The sequence below is a fragment of the Artemia franciscana genome, chromosome 9 (assembly GCF_032884065.1).
Source record: "Artemia franciscana chromosome 9, ASM3288406v1, whole genome shotgun sequence".
In the NCBI taxonomy this organism is placed as follows: domain Eukaryota; kingdom Metazoa; phylum Arthropoda; class Branchiopoda; order Anostraca; family Artemiidae; genus Artemia; species Artemia franciscana.
The window spans coordinates 27,456,414-27,469,987 of NC_088871.1; the positions used below are offsets into that span (position 1 = coordinate 27,456,414).

General features: G+C 34.9%; 1 protein-coding gene across 4 annotated transcripts in view; it reads left to right on the forward strand.

Moving 5' to 3' along the window:
* The window catches only part of LOC136031216 (protein unc-13 homolog B-like), a 467,059-nt gene that overhangs the window by 377,580 nt on the left and 75,905 nt on the right, over nt 1–13,574 (forward strand). For all 4 annotated transcript variants that reach the window (XM_065710597.1, XM_065710594.1, XM_065710595.1 and 1 more), the window contains one exon: nt 13,419–13,515. In XM_065710597.1, the coding sequence (XP_065566669.1) occupies nt 13,419–13,515 (97 nt within the window). The remainder of the gene's footprint in view (nt 1–13,418; nt 13,516–13,574) is intronic.

The following is a 13,574-nucleotide window of genomic DNA, read 5'->3' on the forward strand; positions in this document are numbered from 1 at the left end:
AATAAGTATCCACCCTCCAACCACTGTGAGTCTTAAAAAGGGCACTAGAACTTCTAATTACGAATCCAATGAGCCCCCTATGAAGTTTAGATGACCACCCTTTCGACATATACTCTATATGCGCCCAGGGTATAACTTACAACTCTTGTCCTGAGGACTGTGAGGTGGTTGTCATCCTCAAAGACATAATTTCCCTTCCTTTCAATTACGTTTAACAAAATGGCTATCTAAAACAATTTTGATATGGTTTGGGAAACTGTGGGCGTGGGAGGAATGATTAGTTGCCCTTCAGTCACTTTCGACTATTAAATCACTGGCCCTTTGAATTTCCAATCGAATGAGCTGTTTTTGAAGTTTCTACGACAACAAATGGCCATCTCAAAATTAAAATAAGATATGTTTAGGGAAAATACCAGGTGTATGGGGCCAGCCTCCGATCACTCTGAATCTTAAGAAGAGCACTCGAACTTCTGATTACCCATCCAATTTGCCCCCTCAAAGGGTTATACAATCACCCTTTCTATATGTGCCTTATAGGGCCCAAGGGCATAATTCACATCCCTTGCCCTTCCAGACCTTTCAATTACGTTGAATAAAATCGCTATGTCAAATTTTTATGGAATGGGTCTGGAGAAATGGTGGGAAAGAAAACGATCAAAAATGGAGTTTTTAACGGCCAAATGAAAATACTGAAGAAAACACAGAAAGCGAATATTTTGAGAGAACAACCACCTCTCTTCCTCGGCGCGAAAAAAATAATATGATCAACGAAAAAATAAAAAGTCAAAAAACAAGTGCGGAAAGTACAACAAAACCAATGAAAAAAACTGCCAAAAAATTAAATAAAATTCAATAAAAGACCAAAAGTTAAAAGAATTAAAATCAAATACCTAACAAACAATAAAGTGAGTTATTCGCCAATATCCGCGACTTGCAAAAACTCCAGATAAATTTGAACTGCCAACGACGGATACTAATGAAAAACTGGAGAAATAAAAGAAAAAATTCATTCACTCAAACAGACGAAGCAGCAACTGAATAAATTGGTGAACTAGGTCACCTGATTTCTAATTTTAACCACTGCGTTTCTTGCGGATACCCTTTGAGACCTAAGGGTTGATGATGTATTTGATTATGTGATTTGGGGAGTGGGGAAGCCGCTATTTCTATATAAACCTTATATGCCCCCGGGCCAAAACTTACAACTCTAGCCTTGAGGACTCTAGGGGGGGTTGTCATCCTCAAAGATATAAGTTCCGGACCTTTCAATTACTTTGAACAAAATGGTTGTATCAAAATTTTGATTGAACGTGTTTTAGGAAATGTTAGGCGTGGGAGGGTTGTTAGTTGCCCTCTAGTGACTTTCGACTATAAAAAGGGCACTGAGCCTTTCAATTTCCAATCGAATTAACCCTTTTTGAAGTTTATACGACCACTCCTTCAATAAAAAGTACATGTCTAAACAAAAAAAAATAATACATTGTACCCATGTCACTCTTTACTTAGGCTGCGCTATTGCACTGCCTATGATGTATATACATATATATACATCATAGGCAGTATATATATATCATACATATATATATATATATATATATATATATATATATATATATATATATATATATATATATATATATATATATATATATATATATATATATATATATATATATATATATATATATATATATATATATATATATACATATATATATATATATATATATATATATATATATATATATATACATATATATATATATATATATATATATATATATATATATATATATATATATATATATATATATACTAGCTGTTGGGGTGGCGCTTCGCGCCACCCCAACACCTAGTTGGTGGAGCGCTTCGCACCCCCCCAAGCCCCCCCGCGCGCGTAAGTTGTTACGCGCCATTGTAGTTGTGTCCCTGTGTCCCACCTGTGAATATAGATAGATTTATATATGTGTTTCAAACTACGTAAAAATTGCGAATATACAACATTCTTGGCTTTCCCATTGTCTGTGCATATACAAAGCCGTATGTACTAATAATGACGTCATATGCAAACGCTCTTTTTACAAACAAACAAACATGCATACACACAACTCGTTTTTATATAGATAGATAGATAGATAGATACAATACAAATTAACTGCGTAAAACTTGCGAATATACAACATTCTTCGCTGTCCAATTGTCGCTGCATATAAATAGATTGTCAGGTTTACCGACCCTCGAACATGCAACGTACAATTGTCCATGGGAAAAACAATCAGTATTAATACCACATTTTTCTAATGATTGACCTTGAGCATTGTTAATGGTGATTGCAAATGCTAATCGAATTGGGAATTGCAATCTTTTAAATTGAAAAGGCAGATCCGTTGGAATCATGGGAATGCGAGGAATAAGAACAGCCTCACCCTCAAAAGGCCCTGTCAAGATAGTGGCCTCTATTAGGTTTTCCATTGTTTTTTTACGGCAAGTCGCGTGCCATTGCAAAGCTTTGGTGGGTTGATATTTCTTAAAAGTATTATTGGTACGCCTATTTTTAGTTGTAGCACGTGTGGTGGAAACCCTGAAAGATCCACAGAATTTAAAAATTCAGATGGATAATTAACCGCTTCATTTGGTTCCAAAACTGTGTCGACTGACTTGTAAAGGACTGCCTGGTCTCGAATCTTGGTCAAAACAATATTGTTGATTTCGTGGACGTCTATATTTGTGGGTGCGAGAATCGCTCTTTCACTTAGCCATTTATTATTTTTATAATTTTTTAGAATATTCGGAAATACTTGTTCAATCAATTCATTTTTGGACGTCATTAAATTACAGAAATCAGCAAGTAGTTGTATACGTCCTGAAATTGAGTCTACTGGGAGCTTTTTGTTTCCAATTGCCAGCAATTGATCTGGAAATGTTTGACCAGAGTCATCGTTTTGCAATCGGACACGCATATTTGTAGTTAATTTTAATGTTTTTACGTGTGCCCATAAATTAGAATTTTTCAGGCAAGCATTCATTTCGTCTGCAGGAGTTGATCTAGGTATTATAGGTAATGTTTGCCTGAAATCTCCCGCAAGCAATATTAATGTGCTGCCAAAGGGTTTCGACTTCCCTCGCAAATCTTTCAAGCATTGATCCAGAGCCTCGAGCGATTTTTTGTGTGCCATTGTGCACTCATCCCAAATAATAAGTTTGCATTGCTGCAATACTTTACCCATCCCAGATGATTTGGAAATATTGCACGTGGGAGTTTCTGTAGAATGCAAACTCAGAGGCAATTTCAAAGCGGAATGAGCAGTTCTTCCACCAGGCAGCAATGTTGCGGCTATTCCGGACGACGCAATTGCCAACAATATATCATTTTTTGATCGAATTGATGCCAGAATCAGTTTTATCACAAACGTTATACCAGTACCTTCTGGCGCATCCAAAAAGAAAATTTCTCCAACGTTGTTATCGACACAATGCATTATCGTATCATAAATGTCTTTTTGTTCCGACGTTAACTTGGAAATGTTATTTTGTACATACGACAATAGATCACTCGTACTGTAACTTTGTTCACGATCCAATTCTACACATGTCGAAACAGCAGCAATACGGTTAGGTGAAGGCATTCCCAAATCCTGAAGAGGTTTGTTTGCCATACGTACGCACAAATCTTCTATAATAACTAAAGTGTAGTTATAAATTTCTGATGTAAAATCAAAAGTCATATCTGACGTCTCTAACTGTTTTCGATGGAGTATATCTTCGGATATTTTTGACTTATATTTTTCCCATAACTCTGTAGGAGCTGATGGAGAGCAAGTTGTTAAAATAATGCCAAACAATGCACAAATTTGACTTGGGGTTGACGTTTCGCACGCGTCATTGATGCTGTTATCCCAGTGTTGGTCATTCTCCAATAAATTCAGATCTTGGCATGCACTACGGTAAGTGTCATGTATAGTACCGTTTACAGTTCTCAAATAATCAAAGGATGTCGGACCGGGTACATTCACCAAAAGCAGGCGTAGAAAGAAGCATTCATGTTGATTGGGGTGAACGGTGTAGAGTCTTCCTATCGTGGTATCTTTGAAGATGGTAGGTTGGCCGTCGACTGACTTACCCTGTTTTCAACGTTCAAATGATTTATTTTTAGTATTCCACGTGTAATACGAAGGCACTTCAGTATACAGCAGTTTTTTTGCAAAAGAATCATTTTTGCAAAGCGAAAAGTTTTAAAATATAATTTTCTTCGTCCTGCCAAATCATTAGTCTATAGGAATAATAATGCATTGCACTGCATTTCTTATTCATTTCTTTGTTAGTGGGTGGATTCATCAATTTAATATTAAAGTGATAGCCGTCGGCTCCATCCCAAAAAATGATGGGATATTGTAGGGCATCGTAGCATCGATGAGTTTCAGCAATTCTTAACAACTGAGCGTTTCGCTTATGAAGAATAATATCTCGAGGTAAAAACTGATCACCGACCATAACGATTGCCACTTCGTCGATAGTTGGAGCATTGTATCTACGCACATGTTGGCCAGGAGGCGTTTTGTCAGCGGAAATAACAATTTTATGCGTATCAGTAGGCATCAAATCGATTTCTGTTTTGAACAGACGCACTAAATTATTATTTTCGTGGAAAAGATGTTGCAATTGGGAAACGATTGTCCTTTCAACGTTGGGAGAAATTTCGCAACGTGCATTCAATTCAGAATTTCTATCACTGATGAAGTACAATTGTAAAAATTTATGATTCTCGCCTGAGAATGGTAGAAGGGACCCTGCTCTATGATAATTTTCCCTTTTACTTTGAAAGTAGACATAAATTGATCTGGATTTTCGATTTGGGCTCCAAACGACGTCATTTGGAAACATGAGTTGTATTTTCTGATTTGTGACAAAAGACGCTTAGATTCTGACGTAGTTCCAGTAAGGAAAGTCTTCAATGGCTCTGGTGGTGCAGGCAATAGAGGAAGTTTAACTTTTCCTGAGGCGCAACACATTCCCATTGTTTCACCATTGAACTTCAAGGCCTTGCAATAGGGACAAATTTTAGACATTGTCCCGATTTGAACACATCTACTCAAGCTATAATCATCGACTGGGCTGTACCTGAATGCCAGGCGATACCTTTCAGGTTGCTCTGATTCCTCGGCACGCTTTCTTTTCTTACTTTCTCTATCAGCAGCAAGCCTGATTTCTTGCTGTTCTTGTGATTCCTCGGCACGCCTTCTTTTTTCACTTTCTCTTTTAGCAGCAAGTCTGGTTTCATGGTGCTCTGGTAGTTCCTCGGCACGCCTTCTTTTTCACTTTCTCTTTTGGCAGCAAGTCTGCTTTCGCGTTGCTCTGGTAGTTCCTCGGCACGCTTTCTGTTCTTTCTTTCTCTATCAGCCTCAAGCCTGTTTCCTTGCTGTTCTTTTGATTTCTCGGCACGCTTTCTTTTCTGACTTTCTCTATCAGCAGCAAGTTTTTTGGCATAGACTCTTTGAGCATCTTCCTCGGCTGTTGCCATTGTAAGTTCATCAGTCATTTTAAAGTTAAACATTAATAGATTTCTACGTGAACGCATGTCTTAAATCCTGACAGACACATCCACAGACAACTTATTTATATATATATATATATATATATATATATATATATATATATATATATATATATATATATATATATATATATATATATATATATATATATATATATATATATACGAGGATTATGTACAGCATTGTGGACAAAACGCAAGGAAATTTGTGCTCTCCTTTCCTTAAGGCTGACTAGATTTGCTCTCCGAAGAAGGGAAATGTAAGGCACTTTGCTCTCATTGAAGATAATTCTTAGGCACCTTTAGGTAAGAAATAAAATTGGGCCAATGAGGGTTCCCTGATGTACACAATTATAAATTGGGAGGGGATCAGAAAAAATATTCAGGTATTTGACGACTTGCGTTCTATTAGAAAGGAAGGACAAAATTATTTTTATTAAATAGGGGTTAACTAGGAAGTTGTTGGTTAGTTTTTTGCCAATTTATTGTGACTAATGGAATCAAAAGCGTTTTGTAAGTCAACTGCGATAACATTGAGCTAGGTATTGGACTTTCAAGTTAGGGTAGAGGTAGAGCGCAAATTTCAGAATTGCCTTTGGTTGACATTTGGGATTATTTTTACTTTCAGCCAATATGCTAAAAAGCTTTCATAAAAATTGTAAAATACCGAAGTAAGAGTAATGGGCCGGGCACCGGCAAAATCTTGTTTGCTACCCTTCTTTTTTAAGGGAGAAATAAAACCTAATTTCCAAGAATCAGGGAACTTACTAGTAGAGGTAATTTCATTAAAAAGTACTGACAAAGGTTCTGAAAGGATGTCTGCAAAGACTTTAATTAGTACAATTGGGATGTCTACTGGACAAGTGCTGCACTTTTTAATGTTTTAATTTTTGCCTCAACGTCTGAGGGCAAAATACTAGGGAAATTGGGAGGCTGTAGATTATAGGCATTATTTATAGAGAGGGAAGGGGGGCTTTGAAGTATGGAGGAAAGAAATTCGTTCAGATCATGGTTGTAACGAGGGACTCTTCTTGTAAATGGAAATCTATGTTATTATGTGCTTTCCCGCAATTATTTTTTTATATACTATTGCACCACTGTTTTGGCTTAGTAGAAAACAAATTCTTGACCCTACATTTGTAATACGCAGAAGCAGATTTACGTATTTCTTTTTTTATATCTTTACGCAGTGAGTTAGCTTCAGATTTTTTACCATTCTGAAAAAGATTAATGTTTAGTCTAATTAGCTTTTTTAACAGACTAATAATGTAAAGTTTGTCATTAGAAAACGATTTTACTTTTTTCTTAGGGAAAGATTCTAAGTATTTGGTTTTAATCGGATTTTGGAAGTAAGACAACATTAATGTCATTTTTCCCCTAAAGAGCTGGCCAGTTTTCATGTGTAATCTAAGATCCAAACTCGAAGAGGCCTTCATTAGAAATTGGACGATAAGAGAATTGCGCAACAGAAAATGTATGATTAAACTTGGAAAGAGGCTTCATTCATAAATAAAAATGGTAGCTTCCTCCTAAAGGGGTTAAAGCAACGGGTAAGCTATAAAAAGTGTGAATATTCGTGCAAATCAGATCAAGAGTAGTATTTACTTTGGTTGTTGGTACTTTTACTATTTGTTTTAAACTGAGCGAACTACAAAGGAAATTTAACTTTAGGTCATTGGCATCACCTACTAGGAAAATACCGGCGTTTGTGAACTTACAGAGGACAAATCCGGCACTACTTTGTAGTTTCTGGAAAAACCGCTGTCTTTGTGCAGCGTTTTGATTTGGGAATATTAAAAGCAGGAAAAAACAATCAAATTAAAGGGGCGAGGCAGGACTTTGGGTCTCACACTTACCCAAACGACTTCATCGTAATCTGAAAGGTTGGGAATATGAATAAATTTAGGGAAAAGATAGTCACCTACAAATAATAATATTCCACCTTCTTTTTACCTAGGGAGTTGTCATGAGGACGAATTTTTATGAATTAGGAGCAGTTATTGATTTTTAAAGGTCAGGGATTTGTGCCTGGACCTCTGTTACAACAATTACATCAATTTTATGTAATTGGGAGAGGGCCTCTAGTTCGTTCACTTTGTCAAAATTCAGGCTTTCAGCGTTCATAACAAGGAACTTAGGAAAAGTAAACGGCTACTAAGGCGAGCAGTTATTTGTTGGCTAATTGTAGGGGCCAGGAGGGAGTAAGGGGAGTGTGGGTCTGGGGAAGGAGAGCACTTTTTTTAACGGGGATATTGTTAGCTTGGTTTGGAATCGCAGCAGAATGGAGATGATCTCAAGTGAAATTCTTTTGTTATAAGTATATATAGTATCATTTGAATACATTTAAAACGAAAGTCCCCCCAAAAAGTGGGAAAAATTTCTAAGTTGACCAAAACAAATTCTCAAAGTTCAAAAAAGAAAATTCTAAGATCAAAAAGGGGAAGCGAAAAGTTGGGGGAAGGGTATTCGGGACCCATAGAGGTGAGATATGGATGACCATAAGTCTCCTCTAAAAATGCCACAGCAATCGATTCATTGGAGACATATATTATTAGAAAAAGGGGTGGGGGAGGAGGGTCACTTAAAAGGCAACTAGAACTTTTAGTTTTATACGAACGTTTATATTAGTAGAAAATATACGTAACTTACGAATTAACTTACGTAACGAACTTCTATATTTGTTTTTATTACGTACAAGAGGGGGTTTACGACCTCGCTCTCTACAATAAAGTTTAAATTTTGTCCCAATTCTTTAAGAATTACCCCTGAATCACAAAGACTGTAGAATAAATAGTTGAAATTACTAAAAATACTTTAGCGTAAAGAGCGAGATATTTAGGAGGACATAAACCCCAAATATGCTTAATAATTTCTGTTCTTTTTAAGTGTTAATGCTGCTCCTTACTTTCAGTTGAAAAAAAAACTTTTCCATATTTACTTTTTAATTGTTTTGTTTTTGTTTTAAATAGTGCTAGAATAGCCTGCGCCCCCTTCATGGAAACTATCTTCTCCCATGACAAATTTCTCGATTGAAAGATCCTCCCACGTAAACCTCCTCCCCTCAACCCCCTTCCAACAAAAAAAAACAGAATACATCTGCAAACTTCCCAATGACCATTACTATACCTAAGCACTGGTCAAATTTTGTAACTTGCAGCCCCTTCCCTTGGACTTTGAGGGAGTGAGTCGTCGCCAAACACGTTGTTATTAACTTTTTTGACTATGCTGAATAAAATCACTATCTCAAAATTTTGATCCTTTGACTTTGGGAAAAAAATGAGGGTGGAAGGGGGCCTAGATGCCCTCCAATTTTTCGGTCCCTTATAAAGGGCACTAGAACTTTCAATTTATTAAAATGAGCCTTCTTGAGACATTCTAGCACCACTGGGTCGATACGATCACCCCTGGGGAAAAAATTAAGTAAATAAACACGCACCCATGATCGGTCTTCTGGCGAAAAATACGAAATTCCACATTTGTAGATAGAGGCTTGATACTTCTACAGTAGGGTTCTCTGATACGCTGGGTGCGTTGGTGTGATTTTAGTTAAGATTCTATGACTTTTAGAGGGTGTTTCCACCTGTTTTCCAAAATGAGGCAAATTTTCTTAGGCTCGTAACTTTTGATAGGTAAGACCAAATTTGATTACACTTATATATTTAAATCGTCATCAAAATGCGATTCTTTTGATATATCTATTAGTATCAAAATTCTGTTTTTTAGAATTTCGTTTACTATTGAGCCTGGTCGCTCCTTACTACAGTTCATTACCACGAACTGATTGAAACTCTGGTCTTTTGTCATTTTGTCTAAAGATTAAATAAAATAAAACAAGTTTTTTTAACTGAAAGTAAGGAGCGACATTAAACTTAAAACGAACAGAAATTACTTCGTATATGAAAGGGGCTGCTTCCTCACCAACGCCCCGCTCTTTACGCTAAAGTTTTACTCTTTCTCTCAAGCCTCCTTTTTAATACATTAAAAACTTTAGCGTAAAGAGCGGGGCGTTGGTGAGGAAGCAGCCCCTTTTATATACGAAGTAATTTCTGTTCGTTTTAAGTTTTAATGTCGCTCCTTACTTTCAGTTAAAAAAACTTGTTTTTCTTATTTAATTTCTCAACGTTTTTGAATCAATGCATGTTTTGACTTTGGCTCTCCGCAGAGGAATAATTAAAACGAAATTTGCATATTTATTTTTTTTTGGCTAAATGGCTTTCTCATAATTTTGATCGAATGATTTTGAAGAAAAAGAGCGGGGGAGGAAGCCTAGTTGCCTTCCAATTTTTTGGTTAATAAAAAAGGTAACTAGAACTTATAATTTTTTACGAATATTTTTATTAGTAAAAGATATACGTAAGTTATAAATTAGCTTACGTAAAGAAGTTTTGTATTCTCATGTTTTTATTACATACTAGCTGTTGGGGTGGCGCTTCGCGCCACCCCAACACCTAGTTGGTGGGGGCGCTTCGCCCCCCCCAAGCCCCCCCCCGCGCGCGTAAGTCGTTACGCGCCATATTAGTTACGCGCCATTGTAGTTGTGTCCCTATGTCCCACCTGTGAATATAGATATATATATATATATATATATATATATATATATATATATATATATATATATATATATATATATATATATATATATATATATATATATATATATATATATATATATATATATATGGTTTTAACTACGTAAAACTTGCGAATATACAACATTCTTTGCTGTCCCATTGTCTTTGCATATAAATAGATTGTCAGGTTTACTGACTCTTGAACATGCAACATATAATGGTCCATGGGAAAACAATCTGTATTCAGATCTATACCTCATGATTCTAATGATTGCCCTTGAGCTTTGTTGATGGTGATTGCTAATCGACCATTCCCTGTCCCGGTGTCCCGGTCGTCATTTATATCCCCCTGTTTCCCCCGGTGTCCCCGTTGTAGTTGTGTCCCTGTGTCCCGGTCGTCATTTATATTCCCTGTGTCCCGGTCGTCATTTGTATCCCGGTGTCCCGGTCTGTATATACATTCGTTTTTTAGTTTTCTTTTTCTCCTTTATTTTTTTCCTTTTTTTTTCTTTTTTAGTTTATTTAGATTTTTAGATTTTTTAGTTTTTTTATTAGTTTTTAGTTTTTTTTTCTTTTTAGTTTTTTTGTAGTTTTTACCTTCTTTTTAGTTTTGTTAGTTTTTTTTTTTACTTATGTCCTGGTCGTCATTTATACTCCCTGTGTCCCGGTGCTTTGTTGATTGCTAATCGAACATTCCTTTTGTCTCGTCATTTATTTTTTTCTTTTTTAGTTCTTTTAGTTTTTACCTTTTTTAGTTTTTTTAGTTTTTTAGATGAAAATTTTTTTTAGTTTTTTCCTTTTTTTCTTTTTTTTAGTTTTTTTTAGTTTTTAGTTTTTTTAGTTTTTTACCTTTTTTTAGTTTTTTTAGTTTTTTTAGTTTTTTAGCTTTTTTATTTTTTTTATTAGTTTTTAGTTTTTTTGTAGTTTTTGCCTTTTTTTAATTTTTTTAGTTTTTTAGCTTTTTTATTAGTTTTTAGTTTTTTTGTAGTTTTTGCCTTTTTTTAGTTTTTTTCTTTTAGTTTTTTTGTAGTTTTTACCTTCTTTTTAGTTTTGTTAGTTTTTTTTTTTACTTATGTCCTGGTCGTCATTTATACTCCCTGTGTCCCGGTGCTTTGTTGATTGCTAATCGAACATTCCTTTTGTCCTGGTCGCTTTCTCTTTGAGTGTCGTCATTTATTTTTTTCTTTTTTAGTTCTTTTAGTTTTTACCTTTTTTAGTTTTTTTTAGTTTTTTAGATGAAAATTTTTTTTTAGTTTTTTCCTTTTTTTCTTTTTAGTTTTTTATTGGTTTTTACCTTTATTTTAGCTTATTTTTCAGTTTTTTCCTTTTTTTTAGTTTTTTTTTATTTTTTATTTTTTTTAGTTTTTTACCTTTTTTTAGTTTTTTTAGTTTTTTTAGTTTTTTAGCTTTATTACTTTTTTTATTAGTTTTTAGTTTTTTTTGTAGTTTTTGCCTTTTTTTAGTTTTTTCAGTTTTTTTTTAGTTTTTTATTGGTTTTTACCTTTATTTTAGCTTATTTTTCAGTTTTTTCCTTTTTTTTAGTTTTTTTTAGTTTTTAGTTTTTTTAGTTTTTTACCTTTTTTTAGTTTTTTTAGTTTTTTAGCTTTTTTATTTTTTTATTAGTTTTTTAGCTTTTTTATTAGTTTTTAGTTTTTTTTTGTAGTTTTTGCCTTTTTTTAGTTTTTTTAGTTTTTTAGCTTTTTTATTTTTTTTATTAGTTTTTAGTTTTTTTGTAGTTTTTGCCTTTTTTAGTTTTTTCAGTTTTGACGTCACCTGATCCAGTTTTTTCAGGTGACGTCACCTGATCCACAGATCCACACACAGACAACTTATTTTTATATATATAGATATGAGGGGGTTCGTCCCCTCGTCAGTACCTCGCTCTTTACACTAAAGCTTAAATTTTGTCCCAATTCATTAAGAATGACCCCTGAATCACAAAAGCCGTAGAATAAATAGTTGAAATTACTAAAAATACTTTAGCGTAAAGAGCTGGGTATTAGGAGGAGGTGAGCCCCCCATATGGGTAATAATTTCTGTTCGTTTTAAGTTTTAATGCTGCTCCTTACTTCCAGCGGAAAAAAAAAATCTTTTTCATATTTATTTTTTCATTGTTTTTTTTTTTAATAATGCTAGTAAATCCCGCGCTCCCTTCATGGAAATTTTCTTCCACCATGACAAAATTCCTCGATGGAAAGTTTCCCCAGCCTATACCCCTCTTCTCAACCCCTACCCCAACCAAAAAATCCTCCTGAACACGCCTGTACACTTCCCAATAACCATTACTATATGTAATTACTGGTCAAAGTTTGTAACTTGTAGCCCCTCCCACTGGGACTGTGGGGGAGTAAGTCGTCCCCAAAGACATTGTTTTTCGACTACGTTGAATAAAATGGCTATCTCAGAATTTTGATCCGTTGATTTTGGGAAAATAATTAGCGTGGGAGGGGGCCTAGGTGCCCTCCAATTTTTTGATCACTTAATAGGGCACTAGAACTTTTCATTTCCGTTAGAATGAGCCCTCTCGCACTATTCTAGGACAACTGGGTAGATACGATCACCCCTGGGAAAAAAAAACAAACAAATAAGCACGCATCCGTGATCTCCCTTCTGGTAAAAAATACAAAATCCCACATTTTTGTAGAGAGGAGCTTGAAACTTCTACAGTAGGGTTCTCTGATACGCTGAATCTGATGGTGTGATTTTCGTTAAGATTCTATGACTTTTAGGGAGTGTTTCCCCCTATTTTCTAAAATAACACAAATTTTCTCAGGCTCATAACTTTTGATGGATTAAGACTAAACTTGATGAAACCTATATATTTAAAATCAGCATTAAAATACGATTCTTTTGCGGTAGCTATTGGTATCAAAATTCCATTTTTTAGAGTTTTGGTTACTATTGAGCCGGGTCGCTCCTTACTACAGTTCGTTACCACGAACTGTTTGAAAAACTGTTCAACAAAAACTTGCGTTTGAATGAGAAATATTCTTACAGAAGTTTAAAATTTAAGCGTACAAAGTAAGGGTTGAGGAAGGGGCAGCTGACCTATTATACGGAATAATTTCTGATTGGTTTAAGTTTTTTAGCTGTTCCTTACTTTTAGCCAAATAAACTGCTGTTTCTTCATTTAAAAATTGGCTAGAGCAAACATTAGCAATTTTTATGTCATGAAAATGAAAAAAACCTTAGAATGGCTAAATAATTGGAAACTTTGTATATCAGTGCTCATGTCTTGTTGTTGTTCTATTCTATTTGTGGCATCAATGCTGTATGGGATTTTTTTTCTGGTTTAGGTGGTTTGAGCCATTTGTAATGCAGTGGCTAAATGAAAACGACGACGTTTCTCTAGAATATCTCCATGGTGCCTTCAAAAGAGACAAACAAGATGGCGTAAGTACTGCAATATTTCTTAAAATCATTTCTGCATAACTAAGCGAAGACACCTTAAC